The 24305-nt window shown below is 35.5% G+C and overlaps 1 protein-coding gene across 1 annotated transcript in view; it reads left to right on the forward strand.

Moving 5' to 3' along the window:
* The first annotated feature begins 23395 nt into the window (after positions 1 to 23395).
* The window catches only part of LOC133198486 (fibrinogen-like protein A), a 183093-nt gene continuing 182183 nt past the window's right edge, over positions 23396 to 24305 (forward strand). Inside the window, exons 1-2 of the mRNA XM_061334573.1 lie at positions 23396 to 24035; positions 24147 to 24286. Of these exons, the coding sequence (XP_061190557.1) occupies positions 23396 to 24035; positions 24147 to 24286 (780 nt within the window). The remainder of the gene's footprint in view (positions 24036 to 24146; positions 24287 to 24305) is intronic.

Below are 24305 nucleotides of genomic sequence, written 5' to 3' on the forward strand. Positions count from 1 at the left end.
TGTTTGGCGTAATATAATAATCTATAAGCAGCAGAGGGTCGCCAAGCAGAAAGGACCTGGGATAGTTTTGCTAAGTCTTTTTTCATTATTGTAATAAGCTTAAACAAAGGTAAATCTGGTTCCCCGAATCGTTCCCCCCACAATGAATGAGTATGAAGTCAGGATAATCTTCATATTTGGCTAAGAACAGCACTTTTTTTTGAAATTTATTAACATTAAATCTGAGTAGCCTTAGCACCAAATATCCATCCCCAACCTTTTCCAAAGTGAACCCCTCGATCCTGTCCTAAACAAAGGGCCCTGAAAGGCATGCTTAACTATGGATGACCCAACACACTAAACAGTAGAATGAACTGTAAAGCATAAATTTTACAAACAAAATTGCTTAATAGGGCAGCAAATATAAGACTTATAAACTTGTGATTTCCATATGCCTGCCTCCCTAATAGAATCTGGGTCACACCCTTGTTGGTAAGCAGTAGTAGCAGCCCCGATTCTAAAAGAATGGGTTTTATAGCTACAGCTCTGAAGCCCAAGAAGATTTATTGCTATATGTAAAACTGCTGAATTGAAATTTGGGTAGAGGACAATGGTCAAGATGGCAAAATAATGGTCCATTGACTGCAGGTTTTATAGACATAAACTCTAACATGTACCTAACTGGTACTGAAAAGTACCAGTTTTTTCTATGCAAATGGTAACCCCTTTCCCATACTGGTCATTTTTGGAATGCCTTGTAGTCAATATAGCCTTTCATGTGCTCAATATAGCCTTTCATGTGCTTTATTATACCGGTAGTTCACAATGTCACGCTACTCTACATACAATTTTTTGTCACACAGGCCACAGTCTTTAGCACATGCACAGCATCAAATATACAAATGAAGTTAAAAAACTGCTAAAATACGTTGATTTTACTGTAGTTATTTCAAAATTTGAATGTGGCCACACTCAAGTACCAATTCCAAACTTTGCAGACAGAAAAATATTACATAGATGCATCTTTATGCAAAAGAGGTACTCGAGTGTGGCCAATATGAATTTTACTTTTTATGAACGTTGAGCTATCAGAAACTGAGGCAAGGTCCTCCATTTTAACAGTAATTATGAGTTCATTACATATGTAAGTAGCCTAAATTAGTATATCACATTTATTCTTGTTAACTACATAATCCCTAATGTGTAAATTATTTTGTTGTAGAATATCTTAAACTCACATTTAACATGTGTTATTTCATGTAAAATTTAAAATTACGTTCTTTTCATTCATGCTTACGTACATCAATGATGACGTCATAATTTGACATCGACTACATCTGAGAACAGATAATTTGAGGAGGTTTGTTAAAATAATTTTATAATAATTGAAAAGTGTCGAGATCCATTTTCCGATTTATTGCCAGAACCAGATGTTGAATGTAATATCCCCCCCCCCCCCGATTCTTCATATTAATAAAAATACAAATACCTTATTCCAGGGTTATTATCTAAAATATAATACGCAAAAATTATGTGCGTTTAAGACATACATTAAGCAGAAAAGTTTGATTTGATCACGCACTGATGTTTTAAATGTAGAAATATGTGGTATTTATGTCTTCAAGATCGATTATAATTGTGTTCTCAATTATTTAGTTAGCTACACTAAAACAGTATCCTCTAAAACACTACCCCCCCCTCTCTCTCTCCACCTTTTCTAAGCTTTTTTTTCTTATGTAGTGGTTTAGATTTCTATTTCATAGCCCTTGTTTCGTAAATTATATTTTGCAAGTATTTGTTGGTATTTCAGTCTGATAATTCTATTTACCTTATGTTTTCAGTTGTTACTTACGTAAAACCCCTTTATTATTTGTCTGTTAGAAGTTAGGACATGTGTTGACATTCCACATGTTTTACTTTTTAAACAGGAAGTGTCATCCATGTTGGGAGTCTTTCCATAGTACTTTTGGTAGCTGTGTTCTGATCGGTTAACTTAGCTATAGAATCTTTGATGTTCATTGGCTTTTATATTTGGGCCTATAGCTAGGGTATTTAAAGCCGTGTTCGTGTAGTTTTCTTCACTTGGGTTGGGGAACACAACCTCATGGTTAGTTCCTCTTTACTGTGCTAAGAAAACCTAATGGTTTATGAGCACTATTTGATTAGTACCTTAGAGTGCTAAGAAAACCTCATGGTTTAACAGTACTCTAGGTCTTAGCTAGCTTTAGTTTCACGTTTTTCACAAGTTCTAGATTTTTGTTAGGAAACAGTTAGGATGTAGGTTTTATAGTGTTAATTTAGTTTTCCCCTTTCCAAGTCCAGCCTGGTCTAGGGATATGTAGATAACAGGTTTATTTTCTAGAACCACTATTTATTATTTATTTTGGGTGTTGTTTATTTTCTGGGTCAGTTATTTTTAGAACCTAGAATTAGCATTGATATTTTCAGTTCAACTCTAGAGTGTTGATAGTAGTCATATTGGGTGATGTAGCTCATTCCTTTGACACTTTTCTAATTCATTCATTTTATAGGATTTTTGACAACTTTCATAAGTATGGAAGCCCAGTAGGGACATAAATTATTTTTTTCATAGTTTTTCCACATTCCTCCCATTTTCTATTACATTTTTCAATTACTTATTTATTTATTGAGATTATTCATTGAGATTATTGTGAATCACCTACCAGATTAAATTACATTTTTGATAAAGCCCTATTAATCCTGTGCAAATTTCAAAGACTTTTCTGTTTGTTAAATTTTGATCATTATTTATTATTTGTTATCATTTACAAAGGTTAATTCTCACTTTATTAAATTTATAAAACTTACAACTGTGTTTTCATTTAGCGTTGATCATAGTTCAGATATCCCCTTACCTGGGTTGACAATCATAACTGGAGGCAGTTTACTGCTTTAAGCCAAGTTGGCTATTAACTTTGTTAAGTTATTCATTAAAGAGTTCTGCTTCCGGTTACACTTATTTATTAGCCTTTCACGATGTCTTAGACTTCTTCTTAGAACTTTCTTAGGCTTCCTATTCTACGTAACCAGCTTACATTTTTTACGATGTCATTTTTACAAGTGTAAAAAGCAATACATAATACTAAAAGTATTAAACATTTTTAAAAAGAGGTTATTAAAAGACAGTTTTACGTTTGTACAGATAGGGGGACCACGTCCGTTTAAAAAAAATGATTCATATTTTCTTTTTTTGACGAACACAAAAAGGGGGAAAAAAGAATAACTTCTCAAATTCGGGTGTGGGGGTGGGGAGGGGGATGGGGGGAACTACACAGAAATGGTTTGACCAAAAAAAAAAATTCCTAAAAGGGGGTGCAGGTGTAAGACATTTCGATTCTCGTGAACAAACCGCTAAATTGACTCTTCTTACTATCTTAAGGGGTCCGTGTTTCTTGTGTGTGTGGAGGGGGCCTTCCAAGGACATCTGTTGGTTATTTTATTATATAAATCTAATAACACTGCGGAGCCACCCCCTCTATAGATCCGTGCGTACGTATGTGCATCATTTTATAGATGTAGAAAAGTATCTGACCAATGTCAAATGTGTCCGAAATTCTATTACATCTGAATGCATTTTGAGGTAAAATACCGAGGTGATCCAATTAAAATGAAAAAAGGTGTCCGACTCACGATTTGCACACATAGGATGTATAGAATAAAGTATAAGACAGCGCACTATGATGCCAGTCGCGATTCGACACTTCTTTTCCGCGAAAAAATACTGCTTTATCGCGACAAGTAAGATTAAACTTTCTGCCTTTTCAGCGACTTATTTTAACATGTACCTCTTTCGTCACCCAGGTAAAACATGTTGACCATTGCCTACTTAGCACTGGATAAAAACAAAGATTAAAATCAAGCACTGGTCTAGATATTAAAAGACCTACAGAACAAATATATATACATGCTTTTACAGTTCGGTGTGAGGTCCATATGTAATACATGTATATTTGTTACCACGATTTGTTTCTGTATGAACAATTTCACTAACATGTAAAACATCATCACGGAAAAGCAGACAGGTTGCGAAAATAAAATCGCGGAAAAGCAGGTAGGCCATTAGATCATTAAGTGAAAAAAAATAGATCAAATGATGAATAGTTTGATCTATAAATAGAATTGAATCCCTCTGCAAGTGATGTAAAAATGTTACTTGGAGATGACAATTAAACAAAAAATAACGCATTTGTAATATGAATATTCCAGGACATACTTTATTTGTCACTTCATACGATATACCCTATTTTAGTACGCGACATAATTTCGACATTGGGACATTTTTTTTTTTTTTTGGAGGGGGGGGGGGGTGTTAGAAAAGGCTCTTCACTAAGACTGGTAGTTTAGATGTCTTCGCTTCAATTATTAAAAATAATGTGGCAAGGTGGTAATTTTAACGCGATCAAAAAGTTTATTTAATCGAATAAAGAATAGAGGAAGGGGGTCCAAACATAATTGACTCCGCCCCTTTCCAGGGTACTACTTTTCTGATACTGCATAGCGATTTTAAGTGATTTTATTTAATAAACACATGAATGTAATATTGGAGACAAGCAACAATCATTCACTGATTTGAATACTTGAACTGTTCAACAATATATCAAAGAATAAACAAAGGCGAAGTTTCTAATGCAGTACACTCTAATGTATGTGTTTCGAAATTAAAACTCACGTGTTACGTTCTTCTGCTACGACCCCCCCCCCCTCCAAAAAAAATATAAATAAATTAAATAAAACAAAAACACGGAAGCGATAGTACATAATAAATTAAAAAAAATAATTGTGCTTTAAGGCGAGATACATATCTGATCGGAAAAATAAAAAACTAAATTCATCTATAAGTTACAAAAAAAAAAAAAAAAAACCAAAAACTCTAGAGTTTTTGTTTAAAACTAAACGAAAATCGGCGAGACATTCAATTGCATGTTTGAATATATTTTATTGGCAAAATGCACATATGAATCGGAAACAAGTCCTTCACACTCACAAAGTACTCTCCTATGATAATTCAATTTCAGTTTAATTTAGAATAAGATCTATAATAGGCTCGGATTCTCGCTACGAAAAGGATTTGACAACTACTGCATTAGACGCCACTTTCTATTTAAAATATGTTTGCACTTATATTTCTATGCAGTCAGATAAAGCTTTCCAGAATTTATTATATCAGAAAATAATATCGTATATTGCAGTAAGTCATACGTCTATAGTATTAGATACTTCAATACATAACTAAGACTATTGCAATGCTCATATGTACAAAGATAAGCAGATACTGTAGAACGTCCCTTCGTTTAAAACCTTGGGGACATAGATTATTCTTATATGTACTACAGGATATAATGCAATCTGTTATACTCGCGCGCATGCAGTTATCGCATAAACTGCAATATGAAATCAACAACTATCTTCTTTTTATAATATATTGGTAAACTGATCATGATGCTGATAGATACTTCTCTATTCCAATTTCGTTAAATGTGTTCATACAATTGAAATGCAATTTTTTACAACGTAACGTAATGATGTTACGTTACGAATAATGACGTTCCTCACGCAAATTTCAATCAAAACAATGCCATACTGTAAAATCTCTTCTTGAAAAAGTATAATAGATATCTAAAAAAGAAAAACAGTAATGAAAAGCTAAAAGTCTACACTATCTTTATTGAAATCCTCGTTAATTTTTGAGTTGAGGCACATTTCGATGGTTCGTGGCTCTAGCTCTTTAATGTCTGACTTACGAATGATGATATCAAAACAGTGTTAATTCCCCAACTCTCAAAACTCCCCCAAAATGCTAACATGTATGTCGCTTGAAAGAGACGAGTCTCGTACAAATTTGTACAGACTGATGGTAAGATTTGAATTATTTTACACAGTACAGAAGGGGTAATTGAAAGTCTATGATCTTTATTAACTGATGATCTTGTCATGCCTTCTAACATCTTAAAAACCAAAAAATTCTTTGTGATATCAGCTAGACCCCTGCACTTGCACTCAAAGCTTATTGCTGATAGATACAATCTAGCAGTTGATGAAGTAAATTTCTTCAGAGATAAATATGCTATAAATTGAACATGCTTTGGGATGGGGGCCCAATATTTGAAAAGCTATATTCATCCCTAAATTTTTGAAAAAAAAAAAAAACAGTTATTCCATTATTGCATGCTAGCTTTGTATTCTTTGATAACGAGGCACTCAATAGTTTTTCTACTTGGCAGTACTTGCAACTGTAAATCATCTAAAGAAAACTGGTTGGAATGGGTTCTTGACTTCCCCTTGCTTCTGAAGCCAATTCCCTGAACCGCCACCACTGCTTGTGAGAAATAGAATCAGCAATACTATTAATACTACTAATAATGTGTTTAGCTTTAAAAATACAAATACACTCGATAAGCATCAATACCAATTACCTTACTAGTTTCATTACTCTCTTGGACTTTGAAGTTTGTTTTTTTTACTATACTGACTAAAGTACGATTGTCAATGTGAAACAAAACCTTTTTGCACTTGACTCCATAAACCTATTGCTAATACCAGGGGAACTACCCTAGTTAGTATAGGTATTAGATAGTTAGTGCTGGGCAAGTCTTGTCTTGTAAGCTTTACCCTGGGGACTTGCCCCTGTGGTGCTCGGGGGCGAAAACAAATAGGGGTAACTGATGATGGGGAAGGAATTTTGGTATTTACCTGACCATAGTTATTCCCATAACTGATTGAATTTTAGGTTGAGAGTAAGATGTCCGAGGGCACTGTGAAACTGGATTGTCACCTCGACATTTGATACAAACATGATTATAAGAACATATTGGGCGCAGACAAATCCCTTTATAATTGTAATCAAAATGTGTATGAATACAGAGAGGGGACATGGGGTTTGAAATGCATTTGTTGGGCACATATAAATACATGTAAGCCACAATCCATTGTCTACATTAGTAGTATAAGCAGTCTAGATAGGGGGGTCAACTGAGTGCACTTTTTGGCCCTGGGGGGGATGGCCGGGTCAACCCAGTGCACCCCCGGGGTCAAGGTCAGAGATCTGGAAAAACCCGCACGCGATCAGCAAGTTCTGAGATCTGGAAATTCCTGAGATGTGAGATGTGAGATCTGGAAAAACCCACACGCGCTCAATGCGTTCTTACCTGCACGTGCTCAGCACGCACCTGGAAAACCCTCACCCTCTCAGTACACACCTGGAAAAACCCAGATACTATGAATACATAAACTTGGCAGCGATTCAAATTACAGCTACCTAGGCATTATGACGTCATACACTGTATAAATATTTCATGTGTCTGACTTGAAGCTCATTCTGTTGTCATTTCCATCAGCTGTCGACATGGATTCTGCTATGAAAAAACTGTTACATGCCCAGCAACTGATGAGATGGAGAAGACGGGCGAAAGAGTTAGAAAGAATTATTTACAACAATAAACACAGAGAATTAGCACTCAGAAAAAGAAATGCCAGAATATTATAGAGAATGCAGAGAGCCCAAGCCCAACAAGAACAACAAAGGACTGTGTCGGATGAAGAACCATACTCACCACCCCATTCACCACCCAGAAGCCAAAGACCATTTCCAAGTATTACCAAGTGAGACTCAATAAAGCTAAGCATTCCAGAAAATTTAAAGCTAAAGAAGATGTCTACAGTGTGAATTTTAAAGAATTTCCAGAGGAGGAAAACAGGCTTTGTTCGGCGATTATTTAGAGACATGCTACAGAATGTCAAATATCAAATGCAGTGTAACCCTAATGATTATGTGCGCTGAACATTCACCATCCTTCTCTGTATTCCGACATTTGGTACGAGTTTACGCAATGTAAACATTTTAACGAGGACGTCATTTTAAACAAAATAGAAGCCGTTCAACAATCTAAGAAAGATTTTAAACTGGGAGACGGGGCCATGGAATTCAACATGTTTCACGTCAAATATCCAGAAGGCAGTGGTGGAGACAAAACCAAACACCTGATGGTCAACAAGGAGAGTTTTAAAAAGAAAAAAAAATCCATCGTTCAGATCGACAATCCCTGGGATAAATTTTGTTTAGCTCAGGCTATCGTAGTCATCCGGTTACACAGTCAAAAACCGGAAAATCCAGAGAGTTTAGTTGCATGGGAAAAACAATGGATACGTATGCGGAAGGGTGATAACAAATATTTAGACCAGAAAAATGAAGCTATAGCTCTCATGGAACAAGCCGGCTGTGATATCCATCAGCCTTGTGGACCCGAAGAATGGGGGAAATTACAACAAGTGTTAGCCCCTCGCTATCGATTGAAAATATTCCAGTTCAAGTCCACGTCCTCTAAACTCAGTTTAGAGCCCATTTACAAAGGCTACGGAGAGGGAACTTATTTGAATGTCCTGTTGAACAACCATCATTACGATGCTATTTTGTCTATGCCAGGTGTGACGGGCAACCCATATTATTGTGATCATTGCGATGTGGGATACAGAAACATCACAGAACATCGTACCCAGTGTCCTTACCGATGTTCCTTTTGTTTAACAGACACTCCCTGCCCTCCAGACGGGAGCCACATTCAATGTAGCCAGTGCCAGGGATTTTTTCAGAGCAGAACTTGTTACGAAAAACATTTACGTCCTCACAGTAAGAATACGGCCACAACGGTATGCAGTTTAATGGGAAGATGCGAGCATTGTGAGAAATGGATGCCTAAAAAATTACTCCCTCATCATCATTGCGGAGGACAGAAACAATGTAAGATCTGTAAGAAAACTGTAGACACGGATCATCATTGCTACGTTCAACTGAAGCCTGAGAAAAAGAAAAAGAAAGGCAAAGAGACCTTACAGTTTTACATCTATTTCGATTTCGAATGTACACAGGAAAACAGCATCCACGTCCCTAATCTGTGTGTGGCACACCGCGTATGCCAACATTGCGGACACTTACCCATAGAAGATCCCTGTCCTCGTTGTCGACACATGGGACCCCGTCAACACGTGTTTCGAGGGCCAGAGACCTTAAGGCAGTTCATGGACTGGTTATTACAACCCACTACAGGAAATACGAATTCCGCCTTATTACACGACGAGGCCATCATCATCGCCCACAATTTCAAAGGATACGACGGACAGTTCATTTTAAATTACCTAGTGCATTCCGCCTGCATGAAGCCTACCGTCATCATGAACGGCAGTAAAATCTTATCCATGCAAATCTGCGGATTGAAATTCATCGACTCTTATAATTTTTTACCTTTTGCTCTGTCTAAAATGCCATCTGCTTTCGGATTCACCGAACTGAAAAAAGGGTATTTCCCTCACTTTTTTAATACAGAACAGAACCAGAATTATGTGGGCCCTTATCCACCGGCGGCATTCTACAATCCGGACGACATGTCTATAAGTGGACGACAGGCTTTTTACCAATGGTACGAACAACAAGCCGGAAAAGTGTTTGATTTCCAGAAGGAATTTTTAGACTATTGTATTTCAGACGTCGATATTTTACGACGATGTTGTGCTCAGTTTAGAGCCACCCTCAAGAGCTTGGTCAATGTAGACCCCTTCCAGGAATCCATCACTTTTGCCAGTGCGGCCAATTTAGCTTACGAATCGAAGATTATAACACTTTACCTTATGGTTATTAAAAAAACTGTATTTCAAATGTGTTGCTATTTTATGGGAAAACCCCCAAAATGAAGGTTTATAAGGGGGGCAAAAATATTTTAACACTTCAGTCATGGCTGGTGTTGATAAGGAGCCAGACGGGCCTCCTGTTTACCCTAACTATGCTCTGCTCTTAAAGAGAGAAGCTACCTTTGAAGATGAATGGTCCGAGTCTTTAAAAGGATTATTACCCAACCTAGCCAAAGCTGGATTTTATTACAGGGGAATGAGTGATAAGACCATTTGTTTTCATTGTGGTTTGCATTTCACCAACTGGGAACCTACAGACGATCCTTATGTAGAACATGCTTATTGGAACCCTAATTGTCCTTACATCAATACCTATTCAGCTGGGATACAAACTTTCACCTCAAATTAAACCTCTACTAGACCAAACCTCTACAGAGATTCAGGCAACAGGAAAATGTCACATTTGTTTAGAAGAAAAATTACAAATTGCTTTACTCCCTTGTGGACACGTATGTTGTGCTCCCACATTCAGGTATTGCCCCATCTGTCGAGCCGATGTGAAGAGAACCCAACGTATATTTCTGTGTTGACTATGAATAAAAGGATTGAAACCATATTTTTCTCTTCATTTATCATCATGCAACCTGACGAGACAGTCCCGTCTTTTCAATTGAAACACGAATTTACCATGGTGGTAGCAGGACCTTCTAAATCGGGGAAAACGGAATTTGTCAAGAAATAAGTGGAAAATTTACATTGGATTACCCCCATTCCACAAAAAATTGTCTGGTGTTATCGAGAATGGCAACCTGCTTACACTTCTTTAACACTTCTTAATTTCATTCGAAATATTCCAGAAGACGACGAGAAATTAGTAGCCAATTTAAGTATTCCTCACTTACTCATTTTTGACGACATGATGGGAGGAAAAGCCATCCAGTCGATCGTGGATTGGTTTACCCGTAAAGCTCATCATCGGAATACCAGTGTGATTTACATCACTCAGAATTTATTTGATCGGGCACCACAGCATTGCACCATTAGATTGACTGCTCATTATTTAGTGTTGTTTAAAAATCCCAGAGACAAATCTCAAATCAGTGTCTTGAGTCGACAGTTATCCTTACCACATTTGATGTCAGCCTATCAAGAAGCCAACAGTGTTCCTCACGGGTATCTCCTGGTTGACTTGAGTTCACAGACCCCAGACGAATACAGATTGAGAAGTCGATTGTTTGAATTATTAACTGTACACATGCCACAAGAGTATAAATAAAAATGTACCAACATTAAACTTGTCATTTATCATTATACAGTCGTCATGGGTCGACCTCTCTCAGCCAAGAGTAAATAAGTGAAAACGTTACGACGTTTACAGCGGGAGCGAGATCCTGCCAAGCGAGCCCATTTAATCGAATTAGGGCGTAAAGCCTTATTGAATTGGTTTGCTATGGGAGCTCGAAATTTGATACGTGGGGTCTTACCTATTAATAAACAGACTTAATAGTTTATTAATTATCATCGTCAAGATTTAAGCATCATAGCCGATAAGTCGGCGAGTGATCAAGACAGGAAAAATGCCATTTTAAAACTCGGAGGAGCCGGATTTCTAGGAGGAGTGATCATTCGTCATTTATTCAAGTGGAATAGCCCTAAAAAACGACGTGTTCGTCGTTTGAAAAGTGTGGTAGTGCGAGTCGATAATAAGAAACAAAGAGTGTTTCCAGATTGGATGGTCCGAGTAGGAGGAGCAGCTCAAAAGAGCAGAAAGAAGAGAAAACCTCCTAAGAGAAAACCTGCTGCTACTCAAAGAAAAGCCCCTGTTGGTAGAAAGAAAAAAACTACTCCAAAAACTCCAGCTCAACGAAAAGCTATACCTGAAAGTCTGAAAAATGAAATCAATCAGTATTATAAGGAACAAAGACAAAAAACTACTGGGGAGTTATTAAAAAAACAAGCTGAAATGAGAATGGATCGTCCTATGGGACCAATAGGGAGTGAAAGAGCTACCGATTTAGAAGTGTTTCCTCAAGTCAATGTGGGAATTCCCTCTCCTAGAATTAAAGTACCCACTCACACTCCTAAAATAGCACGCTTTCAACCTCTGACCGCTTCTACACCTCATCTTCCTAAAGGAATAAGATATAAATGCCGATATTGTTCCAACATCTACGTCACCCAGAAAAATTGAGACAAACACGAGAAGGACAAACACGATATGTATGCTCCTCCTTGAGAGTATAAAAGGGGGAGAAACCTTGGACATGTCCTCATTTTAACCCCATGATGGCTAAGAAGAAAAGAAGGACTTGCTGTTCTACACGATAAAAACCTCATTGGCCTCTTTTAAGAGTGTTATCTGACCCTCACTATTCCTCTCCATTAAAGACGGGTATTTTAAAACATTGTTCTGGAGATTGTATTCTCAAAATCTGCGAGATCGTGTACAACCTATTAAAAGGAGTGTTACCTCTTAGTTCGGCTCATAAACGAAAACTATCTCCTAAGAAACACATCTTCAGGAGACTGGTCAAGCCTCAATCTGTTCAGAGACGACGAGCTTTGTTAGTCCAGCAAAAAGGAGGCTTCTTCCCTCTTTTAGCAGCAGCTGCCCCTTTACTTTTTGGAGCAGCTTCTTCCCTCCTAGGAAAATGAGTCGTAAAATGGTGTTAGTTCCTGAAGTCTTATTGAATGATCTCAAGGCAAAATTACCCAAACCTCCGGAATTTCAATCAACCATCAGTTTAGGTGAGGAATTGGACGAGATTACAAAACGTGAAGATTTAACCCCAGAAGAAAAAGTCGCTTTATATGGCCAGGAACTTCATCGATATAGGAATTATTTACAACAAGCTAGCTATAGACAGGAGCCTATTTCTAAACCAAAAATTCCGGCAGCAGCAGCTCCAGCAGCAGGAGCAGCTCCAGCCCCAGCAGCAGCAGCAGCATCACCAGCAGCCCCAGCTGAGATTGAAGATGAAATCCTTGAAACAGTGAATAAAAACATGAAAAGAAAAGCTGGATTATTATTAAATCATTTAAAGAAAACCAAGGTGTTGAGTTGGAATAAAGAAGGTGAAATTAGTTATCGAGGTCAAAAAGTTCCCGATTCTAACATTGTGGATTTAATGACTGATAGTATGAGATCTCGTTCTCGTAAAAACCATCCCCTTCCTAAAGGATTAGATGAATTTGCTCAAGCTTTAAAAGAGACGTGTACTCCTCTGGAATACGTGAGCAATGGGAACCTTATAAAAGTCATGCAGAGACCTGGAAAAATCAGTACTCCTAAAAGTATCTTCAGTGATAGTGAGGACGAAGGCGATAGTGGATTTAAAGATGCTTCTTCATTTTTGACCCCTATTAGTAGACCTGTAGGAGATAGAGGAATTAGAAAATCCACTCCTAGACCTCTGTTAAATTTAGCGAAGGCCATCAAAAAATCTAAATTCAGTCCAAATTTACCTAAAAAGAGATTAGAACAATTCGACGAAAATTGGCTTCAATTACCTAAGATATGAAAAAGAAACAAGTGGAAGACATTTTAAAAGAGATTTATTATGATCCTAAAAGAGGGTACGGAGGAATACAAGCTTTGTATCGTCAGGTCAAAACTTTAGGAATTTCCCTGAAAAAGATTCGAGAATGTGTATACCTTACATAAACCCATTCAAAGAAAATTCTGGAGACAACAGACTAGAGTGACAGACATAGACGAACAATGGCAATTAGATTTAGCAGATGTGTCCAGTTTAAAAAAACACAATGATGGATATACGTTTTTATTATGTGCCATTGACGTCTTATCTAAATATGCCTGGGTAGTGCCTTTAAAACGGAAAACAGGAAAAGAAATGATTCGAGGATTACAAGAGATGAATAAATCTGCTTCATATAAATACAACAATAGGTCTTCTAACAAGGGGGCGCAATTGGTACCCATGGGAATTCTAACAAATTGTTGGAAGACCTGGTCTCCAAAAACCACATAGATATTGTCAATCAGAAACTCAAACATCTTTTTAATATCAACTTCAGATTACTTGTGTTTGCAATCAGAATGTTTTAACAAAATATTATTGCAATTGATCAACGACAAGGTATGTAAATGTACGGGTTACAATTTTATTTAAAAAGCAGCTGTCAATGATGTCAAAAGCGTGGACTTTAATTTGTCGTGGGGAATGGTTGTATACAGAGTTGAATAGTTGTAAGTTTTATGTTATTGATTTTGGTAAAAATTTATTGATTTCAAATTTCCCAAAAGTTCCTTGGAAATTTAAAGTATCCATATTTGACTTACAGCACTTATCGATAGGGCTCTTGTTCTACAAAAAATTAATTTTTTCTACGGCTGGGGGTCATTTTTTGTCCTTGAAAAATAACCCCCGGTCATTATTTTATGGGGGTCATTATTCGCCTTTACACCGACAAAGAGCTTCAACTTAGACCAGATACTTGGCACTCAGGGCTTTTCAGCGGTGTCGGTATTGTGCCAACGCCTACCGTGACTGGGACCTAGGTATTTTAAGGTGCCATCTAAAGACCCACAATTTTCATTTCTAGTGCTCTTGATAACATTAAAAAGGTAAAGATAACAAAGACCGATCTAAGACTCTATAGGTTTTGCAAGACGAGTGGAAAAGTCCAATTAGGAAGCGTTCGCCCTTCCACAAGGGTACTGACACAAAACTCGTTCACCCCACTACAAGGGTACTGACACCAAAGTCGTCCGTCCTACTACAAGGGTACTGACACCAAATGCGTTTGTCCTACTACAAGGTACTGACACCAAAGTCGTCACCCTAGTACAAGGATACTGACACCAATGTCGTTCACCCTACCACAAGGTACTGACATCAAAATCGTTCACTCTACTACAAGGGTACTGACACCAAAGGCGTTCGCCCTACTACAAGTGAACTAACACCAAAGTCGTTCGTCTTACAACAAGGGTACTGACACCAAAGTCGTTCACCCTACTACAAGGGTACTGACACCAAAGTCCTTCGCCCTACTACCAGGAAACTGAAAAAAAAGTCGTTCGCCCTACTACAAGTGTATTGAGATCAAAGACGTTCACCCTACTACAAGCGTACTGACACCAAAGTCGTGGAAAAAACACGCAGGTTTTATTTGTTTCTCTACCGGGTATTTTTCATGTATAATGTTGGGACATCCATTGTTGAATTCTGAAAAAAAAATCCGTCAACAAGTGAACAGCTTTTACATGTATAGGGTTTGTAGAAATAATGAAATATGGCAGTTGAATGGTTCTTAAGGTTCATATTTAGCTTCAAGCAGTCCAAGCCATACATTTTTTTAATGATGTATCATAATTTTTTTTTTTTTTTTTTTTTTTTTTTTTTTTTTTTTTTTTTAGAGTTTCATCATTTTTATTATGTAAAATACATGTAACCATAGTGGAAATAAATATTTTTGAAATATTCTGTGTGGTGTGATTTGAGTTTGGTCCAATCAATCAAAAAAAGTTGAAGAATGAACTATATTAAGTGATACCATTACTGGAATTGTTGATTCTTTTTATAATGTTGATATTTCCTATTTGGTTGCATACCATAACTGGTTCTAAAAATATTGTAGGAAATTTTAAGGTCGATCTCAAATTCATGTATCCGCCGAAACATAACTGAAATATCGCCGACTCGGCGATATGCAATAATCACTCGGAAAAAACAATATCATCCTTTTGAAATTCTATAAACAATTAAGACGACCGTGATGACAAAAGTGTCCTCTTCCAATATTTATAGATAAATACAAACAAAAACATTGTTTTGGGATTTTAAACGTGTAAAATTTACTAGAACAAAAGATGTTTGTGAAACACCTATGCCCCCTCCCCCCCAAAAAAAACAAGAAAATATCTGGAATTTTTGTAAGTCCAAAGGGCATAACTCTGCCTCTGCTAAAAAGTGCTCGATCATACCCAAAGCAGAACTTGACCTAGATATCCTTATGATAAATCTGTATACCAAATTTCATTTCAGTATGTACATGTTTAACCACTGCGAATAAAATGAACGGAAACTGCAAATAATTGGATTTTTTTTTTCAAAGTCCTAGGGGCATAACTCTGTCAATGTTTGCTCAATCGTACCAAAACACAACTTGATCTAGATATTGTTATGATAAATCTGTATACCAAATCTCATTTCAGTATGTGCAAACTCTAAGAAGAAAATGAACGAAAACTGCAAATAATTGAATTTTTTTAAGTCCAAGAGGCATAAATCTGACAATAATTGTTCGATCGTACCTAAAACTTAACTTGATCTAGATATTGTTATGAAAAATCTGCATACGAAAGTTCATTTCAGTATGTGCAATCTCTGCTAAGAAAAAGAACGGAAGCTATTGGTGGACCGACAGACAGACCGACCGACCTGCAGATAGCAGCAAAGCAACATGCCCTCCCTTCTTCTAAGGGAGGCATTAAAATATATATTTTCTCGACAGTTTACGTGGAATATAAAAGTATAATATGACATTTTTTTCATACAGCATCAATAACTGTTGTAGGGGGGGGGGGGGAGCATTTGAAGGAGGTTGGGGCGCTGGAAAACTTTTTGTCAGAGATTTATTTTCCCTCTGTCGAGTTGAATAATTATGTTTTTATTATTATGTGTGACAGTATGTAGCACCCAGGTCAATATACGTATTGTTTATACAGGTGACAATATCTGAAACACCCAGGTCAATATACTTATTGTTTGTACAGGTGGTAGTATGTAGCACCCAGGTCAATATACGTATTGTTTGTACAGGTGACAGTATGTAACACGCAGGTCAATATAAGAATTGTTTGTACAGGTGACAGTATGTAGCACCCAGGTCAATATACGTATTGTTTGTACAGGTGACAATATATAAAACACCCAGGTCAATATACGTATTGTTTGTACAGGTGACAGTATGTAACACCCAGGTCAATATAGGTATTGTTTGTACAGGTGATAGTATGTAACACCCAGGTCAATATACGTATTGTTTGTACAGGTGACAATATATAAAACACCCAGGTCAATATACGTATTGTTTGTACAGGTGACAATATATAAAACACCCAAGTCAATATATGTATTAGGATCTCATTCGCTACTAAAGACAGGCACGACGACAGGTGGAGGACAGGTAACTGTGGTGGTCACCAGGCCAACCTCAACGATCTTATTTACCCGTCAAACTCGGAAAGTCCTTGGTGTCCTACAGTAGGGCGTGGATCAACTGTGAGGGAGACAATGATGTTGATCAGACGTCACTAGGTACACATTATTTTCTGCGTTTTTGATAATTTTACACTTTATTTGTTTTATAATTTGAAATCGCAGGTATGAGGAGTCAAAATTAAAGTTTTTGTTGTTTATCTTTTTTTTATATTGTTTTTGTTTTTCTCTACAGATGCAGATTAATAAAGAAAAGAAATGGATAGATAATTCAATAGAATACAATATTATAACCCGTCACTGACAAAGCAATGGATAATTCAATACAATACTATTATTACATGTCAATGATAAGCAATGTTTATAAAATAGAAATATTCATTATCTCCCTCTATCAGTCAGGATGATATAAACAGGTCCCACATAATTGGAACAATCCAAAGCGGAAAAGCCCAAATTATTTGTAAATTTAACAACTGAAAAATCAAAAATAGGATCTACCGGGCAAAATCTGAGTTGAAAAATCAAAGCAGCAATAGTAAAATCTTTATTTCTGAGCACCTAACCCGCTCTCGACAACAAATCATTCAAGCACTATCCAAGGAGCGTTACTACACAAAAAATACTTATATTGGACTAATGATGGAAGAATATTTGTAAAGGAGACTGTGAATTCACCCAAAATCTTGATAAATCACCTCAGTGACATTGATTGCTTCCTTCCAGAAGTTGACCACGTCAGTGATGATGAGGCTTAACATCAAGTAAATATAGTTATTCTCCCCAAATTACTATAGAAAATACCTCTAAGAGATTAAAAAAAAACAATTAAAACAAACAGCAATGTTTTTTACGAACACTTGCAATACTGAATTTGTATAACTGTATATATTTTAAACATGTAAATTTCTAAATTACATATAAACATTTTGCATGCCCATACTTTGCTCTGGGTTCTTAGAGATTTTTTATGTATTCCCAATTCTTCAACTTCTCTCCTTGTCAATGCATTATGTTTCTTTCTATCTCACTTTTCACCAACTTTATCATTGCACTATAGCCCCTCTTTACCCTTTGGTTACTCAATCGTTACGCTGTATGAGTGAAGTCGACATTCCTGTCTGCCGTCGCTGCACGAAAAACACCCTTCTTTACTTCTTTAGATTTGACGTCTTAGATCATGGGTAATGATCTTATGACATATCGTGTGGCGATTGGAAAATATTACTCTTTGTGTCACAAGATTTTTTTATTCTAAAATTCGGCAAACTCACAAAAGATATATTGCTTTTCTTATTCAAGGTAGTAGACTTAATCAGGAAAAATATACTGAACATTCAGTATATTTTACTCCTTATGACTTTGCTTTTGTTATGTTATGATAAAACCCTGGTCCAGAGCAAAACGTAACTGGGCTGTCAATTTTTCATCTAAACTGTAGGAGTATAAGACACAAATTAGACAAGATAGCTAATTACATTGAATTGAACGATATTTTATGTTTTACCGAGACTCATTTGAATGATCTTGTAAATACGGAGAATTTAACATTTGAAGGGTACAACTCCCCATTTAGATTAGATAGAACTAGTTATGGCGGTGGAATTCTTATTTATATAAGAGAAAGCTTAGAAGCTCTGAGACGTCGAGATCTCGAAAATGCTTTGGACGAAACAATCTGGGTAGAAATGAAGCTAAAATCAAAAAGTGTTTTTCTTTGCACTATTTATAGACCTGAAACATCAAAAGTTGAATTCTGGAACAGGTTAGAAATTTCTATTGGAAGGGCTTTAGATGAATCTAATAATATAGTATTAAATGGGGATTGGAATATAAATTTCAGTAAAAAGCTGCCAACCCATGTAAGTGATACAATTACGTCATATAACTTTACAAACTACATTACCGAGCCGACAAGAGTGACAAATTTGACATCGACTTGTATTGATCCCATACTTATTACAGATACCCTTGATTGCCTTGAATCAGGAACTATCGATATAGATAAAACTATAAGTGATCACAAAGCAACCTATATAATACTCAAACTTGATACAGCGATCCCAAATACGTATGTCCGAAAGATTTTCCTGTACAAAAGAGCGAATCTTGACCAATTTAGAAATTAAATGAGTGAAACAAATTGGGGTGAAATTTTAAATAGCGAAGATGTCGACGTCGATGTAGTAAAGTTTAACGAAAAACTTTCGGAAATTGCGAATGAACATATCCCACAAAAAGATGTAGGAGTAAGACTGGACGTTAAACCTTGGTTTAATTCTGGAATTCGGAAAGAAATAAACTTGCGCGAAAAATATAGAAAAGCTTACAGAAAATCTAAAAATGAGAAAGATAAAGAAAAATACCGGAAACAAAGAACTAAAGTCAATAATTTTAAAAAGAAACTAGAAGAAGAGTACCTAATAAATTCAAATGAATCATTCAATCATTTGAACTGTACAAACTCAACATCTTATTGGCAAATAGCTCGCAAATTATTGAAGGGTTCTAAGCCATCACACACGATTCCGCCACTAAAAGATCTGGAAGATAATGCCTATGTATTTACAGATGAAGGGAAATGTGAATTATTGAATCACAATGCATATTTTTGTAAAGTTTCTTCTAATGACAACACAGATAAAGACCTTCCCGAATTCGAATCAAGGACAGAGGCTAAACTTGAACATGTTACCATAAATGAAAATGAAATTATCGATATTATCGAAAGTTTAGATTCTAAGAAAGCCTCCGGTCCCGACTATTTCGGTCATATTTTAATAAAAGAAATAAGAAACGAAATTGCAGTCCCGCTAGAAATACTGTTTAATAAATCTTTGAGAACTGGGAAATTTCCATGTGTCTGGAAACATGCTAGTGTAGTTCCTGTTTTTAAAAAGGGTGAGAACTCAAACCCATCCAATTACAGACCAATTTCTATTGTTTGTACAGGTGGCAGTATGTAACACCCAGGTCAACATACGTATTGTTTGTACAGATGACAATATTTAAAACACCCACGTCAATAAACGTATTGTTTGTACAGATGACAGTATGTAACACGCAGGTCAACATACGTATTGTCTGTACAGGTGGCAGTATGTAACACGCAGGTCAATATACGTATTGTTTGGACAAGTGACAGTATTTAACATCCAGGTCAATATACGTATTGTTTGTACAGGTGACAGTATGTAACACCCAGGTCAATATACGTATTGTTTGTAGAAGAGAAAGTAAGTTACACCAGGTCAATATACGTATTGTTTGTACAAGTGAAAATACGTAACACCCAGGTCAATATACGTATTGTTTGTACAGGTGACAATATCTAACACCCAGGTCAATATCTATGTATTGGGATGTCATTCGCTACTAACGACAGGGATGACGACAGGTGGAGGACAGGTAACTGTGCTGGTCACCGAGCCAACCTCAACGATCTAATTTACCTGTCAGACTCGGAAAGTCCTTGTTATCCTACAGTAGGGCGTGGATCAATTGTGAGGGAGACAATATTGTTGATCAGACGTCACTAGATACACATTATTTATTCCTATTATAAATTTCTAAGTTTTTGATAATTTTACACTTTATTTGTTTTATAATCTGAAATCACAGGTTTGAGGAGTCAAACGTAAAGTTTTTGTTGTTTATCTTTCTTTTATAATGTTTTTGTTTTGTTGTTGTTTATCTTTCTTTTATATTGTTTTTGTTTTTGTTGTTGTTTATCTTTCTTTTATATTGTTTTTGTTGTTGTTTATCTTTCTTTTATATTGTTTTTGTTTTTGTTGTTGTTTATCTTTCTTTTATATTGTTTTTGTTTTTCTCCACAGATGTAGATTAATAAAGAAAAGAAATGGATGGATAATTCAGTAGAATACAATATCATAACCCGTCACTGACAAAGCAATGGATAATTCAATAGAATACAATATTATAACCCGTCACTGACAAAGCAATGGATAATTCAATAGAATACAATTCAATAGAATACAATATTATAAGCCGTCACTGACAAAGCAATGGATAATTCAATAGAATACAATATTATAACCCGTCACTGACAAAGCAATGGATAATTCAATAGAATACAATATTATAAGCCGTCACTGACAAAGCAATGGATAATTCAATAGAATACAATTCAATAGAATACAATATTATAACCCGTCACTGACAAAGCAATGGATAATTCAATTGAATACAATATTATAACCCGTCACTGACAAAGCAATGGATAATTCAATAGAATACAATATTATAACCCGTCACTGACAAAGCAATGGATAATTCAATAGAATAATATTATTACAATTCAACGATATGCAATGTTCATAAAATAGAAATATTCATTTTATTAATATTTGTGTTCTATTAATTCCTAGTTTTAATAAAGGTTCCTGAATTCCCGGTACCTTGTAAAAAGTACTTAGAAGCGAGAGTTTAGCATTGTGGTTACTTTTTTTTTTTATGTATTATGATACATAATTTAAGTTAAAGTGCAAATATCAATATGCGTGATCAGGCTTATAAATAACACAAACCGCCCGGGGTGTAGTTTCAAAATACAGATAGCGAGTTCTCATTATATATGTACATTGAATTTGCGACTAAATTAATTTTGAAAAATTGAGGAGTGCATTCTCTTCACAAGATGTAAGCTGATATTTGAAATTAAAGACAAACTTTTTATTCTTTTTTCTTTCTAAATTAAAAATATGAAATACTCGTATCCTTGAATAGAGTGATCGTGGGCTATACATGTCAATGTCGCCGTCTTTTTATTTATTATCATAAACCTTTATATAACCTGCATTTTTTTTTTTTTTTTTTATAAAATACTGCAAGACTTTTAACAATTTATGGTATTTCAAAGATTTGTATAAGCGTTACTTATGATTTTATATAATATTCATTCAGCAGTCGTCTTCAAAAATAAGCGAGAGCAACAGTCCTAGATTTTATTTTCAGTAAATCTAAAACAACTTGCTTGAAATGAAAAATTAGGGATAAATTTGTGTCGTCAAATAAGTAAAACCTTACCAAAACAAACAATCAGTGTTGTTACATGTACTGTTTTACATCAAATGTATAATGAATTATTTTACCTACCGTTTTGAAACACATTACATGTAATGTCTTTCTAATCAAAATTATTTGTGCTTTTTTTAAATATCATATTTATTTTTTGGTGAAAATGAAGTGCAGATACAGGAAGGTTTGAATCATTAAGTCAGAGGAGATTCTTTTTTACTGAATTTAATATTTTGACCGACCGTTTGTCTATTTTTTATACTTCCTTCTCTCTCACGACATGACAGAAAATATATATTACCTGGGATTTCTCATTGAAATTTTCTTCCTGTTTTTTTACGTTCCTTCTTTTTTTCTGCCGTTTTCCTCTCTGTGTCTTGATTTTCAGACGCCATAGCTTAAAATATTCTAGATTTTACTATCAATGTATGTTTTTTTTTCCACTTTAGAGTTTGTTTTTTTAAATTTCTAAATTACATATATTTCCTTTTAGAATAATCTTCTGCCCGTGATCATCTTTAAACCCATTGTTTTAGCATTTAAAAAAAAACTTTGTACATTATACGTTTAAGCAAATAAGGTAGTTGCCTAACAATCAATTACTTAAACAATGTCATTTTTTTTTAAACTCAAATAATGTCTGCCATTGACGAAAAAATGATAGAAATACTTCTTGTGTGGGATACATTACCTATAGATTGAATATTAATAATAAGACCACTTGTGAGAGGAAAAAAATCAGCAAATGTGTCCAGTTGAAAACAAAACTGAGCATGCTCGTTATATTTTAGTTTATTTTTCAGGGTTAGGGTTAGGACTTTCAGTTGGAGTTAAAATCTAATAACTAAGTTAAAGATAAATTTCAAAAATTAAAAAAAGTATAGGTTTCGAATATATTTGTCAATATTTCTTACTCCATATTACCATTCATTTTACCAAACCCCCCAAAAAAACAAAGAAACAACAACAACAACAAACCCCAAACAAACAAAGAAACAACAACAACAAAAAAACCCAAACAAACAAAGAAACAACAACAACAAAAAAAACAAACAAACTAATAAACAAGGAAGATAGGCCTAGGAGAGTTAAATTAACAACAGAAACTCACAATGTATAAAAGCAGTTCCAAAAAAATACTAAGAAGGAACACCAGAATCTGAATCCTAGTTTGAAATGAGTACAAAGCATGTGATTGTAAAAATTGTTTTGTTTACATTAGCTACAGAATACAGAAAAGTGGTTGATTATGGCTTTGTTATCTTTTCTCATTTCGTCTAAACAATAAGTTAATGATATAACTAAAACTATTTTGTGAGATACGTATGTTATCCTCCGGCCCAGTGTAAGTGATTCCTGATATACTTCAAACATCAAGTACTTTTAAGTATTCTGGTTTTTACATCCCACTAATTTTGAGAAATCCCAAAACATCTCTTTATACACCGTATAACATCTTCTGATTGAGGAAATCCCCAAACGTCTCTATATACACCGTATGAAATCTCTGATTGAGACACAGCATTGTTCTGTTCTGGTTGGTTCACGTCGACATGAAAACGATGATGTTTTCCATTCTATTACTGCTTTTTATCTCAATACAACAAGTCAGAACGGGGTCCTTCTTAACCGGTACGTATGATCCGAACTCTACGGCTTTGATCAATGAAAGAAGTAACATCAAGGAAATCGACGTTCTTCGGCAGATCATCAACCAGGAAACTCTCATCCGTTTAGCCGTGGTCAAGGATGTTAAGGCAATAGTGGACGATGTTAGTTCTGTTAAGCGAAGCATTGCGTCTACAGAAACGATGATCTTCTCTCTACAGAAGGCGCTAAATACATTGAAAAGCCAAGTCGATTCCTTAATTCGCGACAATACTTTAGCGCAGACGGTAGAATCATTGAAAAGAAAGGTAGATATTCTGTTAAGTCAGGACATGATTTTAACACAGAGGATAGAAAAATTGGAAAGACGTGTTGATACTCTAAGTAAGGATAACGCTTTACAGCATATGGTAAATACATTGAAAACACAGGATAATTCTTTGAGTGGGGAACAGAGAAGAGAAAACAAGAAGATTGCAATGAATTGTGAGAACAGGATTCAAGAAACTGAGCAGAAGTTTAATAGAAACATCGCCGATATTTACGAACTTTTAAATAACAGAACATTGCTAACCGTTAACAAAGGTATTACTCTCTCTCTCTCTCTCTCTCTCTCTCTCTCTCTCTCTCTCTCTCTCTGAGTATATTTTATATTACACTCAATATTATTTCATGTATTTATTCCTTTTTCTTCAGATTTAAACATAAATAAAGATTGTAAGGACCTCTATATCAATGGTAATACAAAATCTGGTGTATATGAAATAAATCCGTTCGGTATTGAGAGCAAGATCAACGTGTTCTGTGTTATGGTGACAGAAGGCGGAGGGTGGACAGTAAGATCTCTCTCTCTCT

Source organism: Saccostrea echinata, unplaced genomic scaffold, assembly GCF_033153115.1.
Source record: "Saccostrea echinata isolate AGI-Se365-2 ecotype Australia unplaced genomic scaffold, CSIRO_AGI_Sech_v1 ptg000033l, whole genome shotgun sequence".
NCBI lineage: Eukaryota > Metazoa > Mollusca > Bivalvia > Ostreida > Ostreidae > Saccostrea > Saccostrea echinata.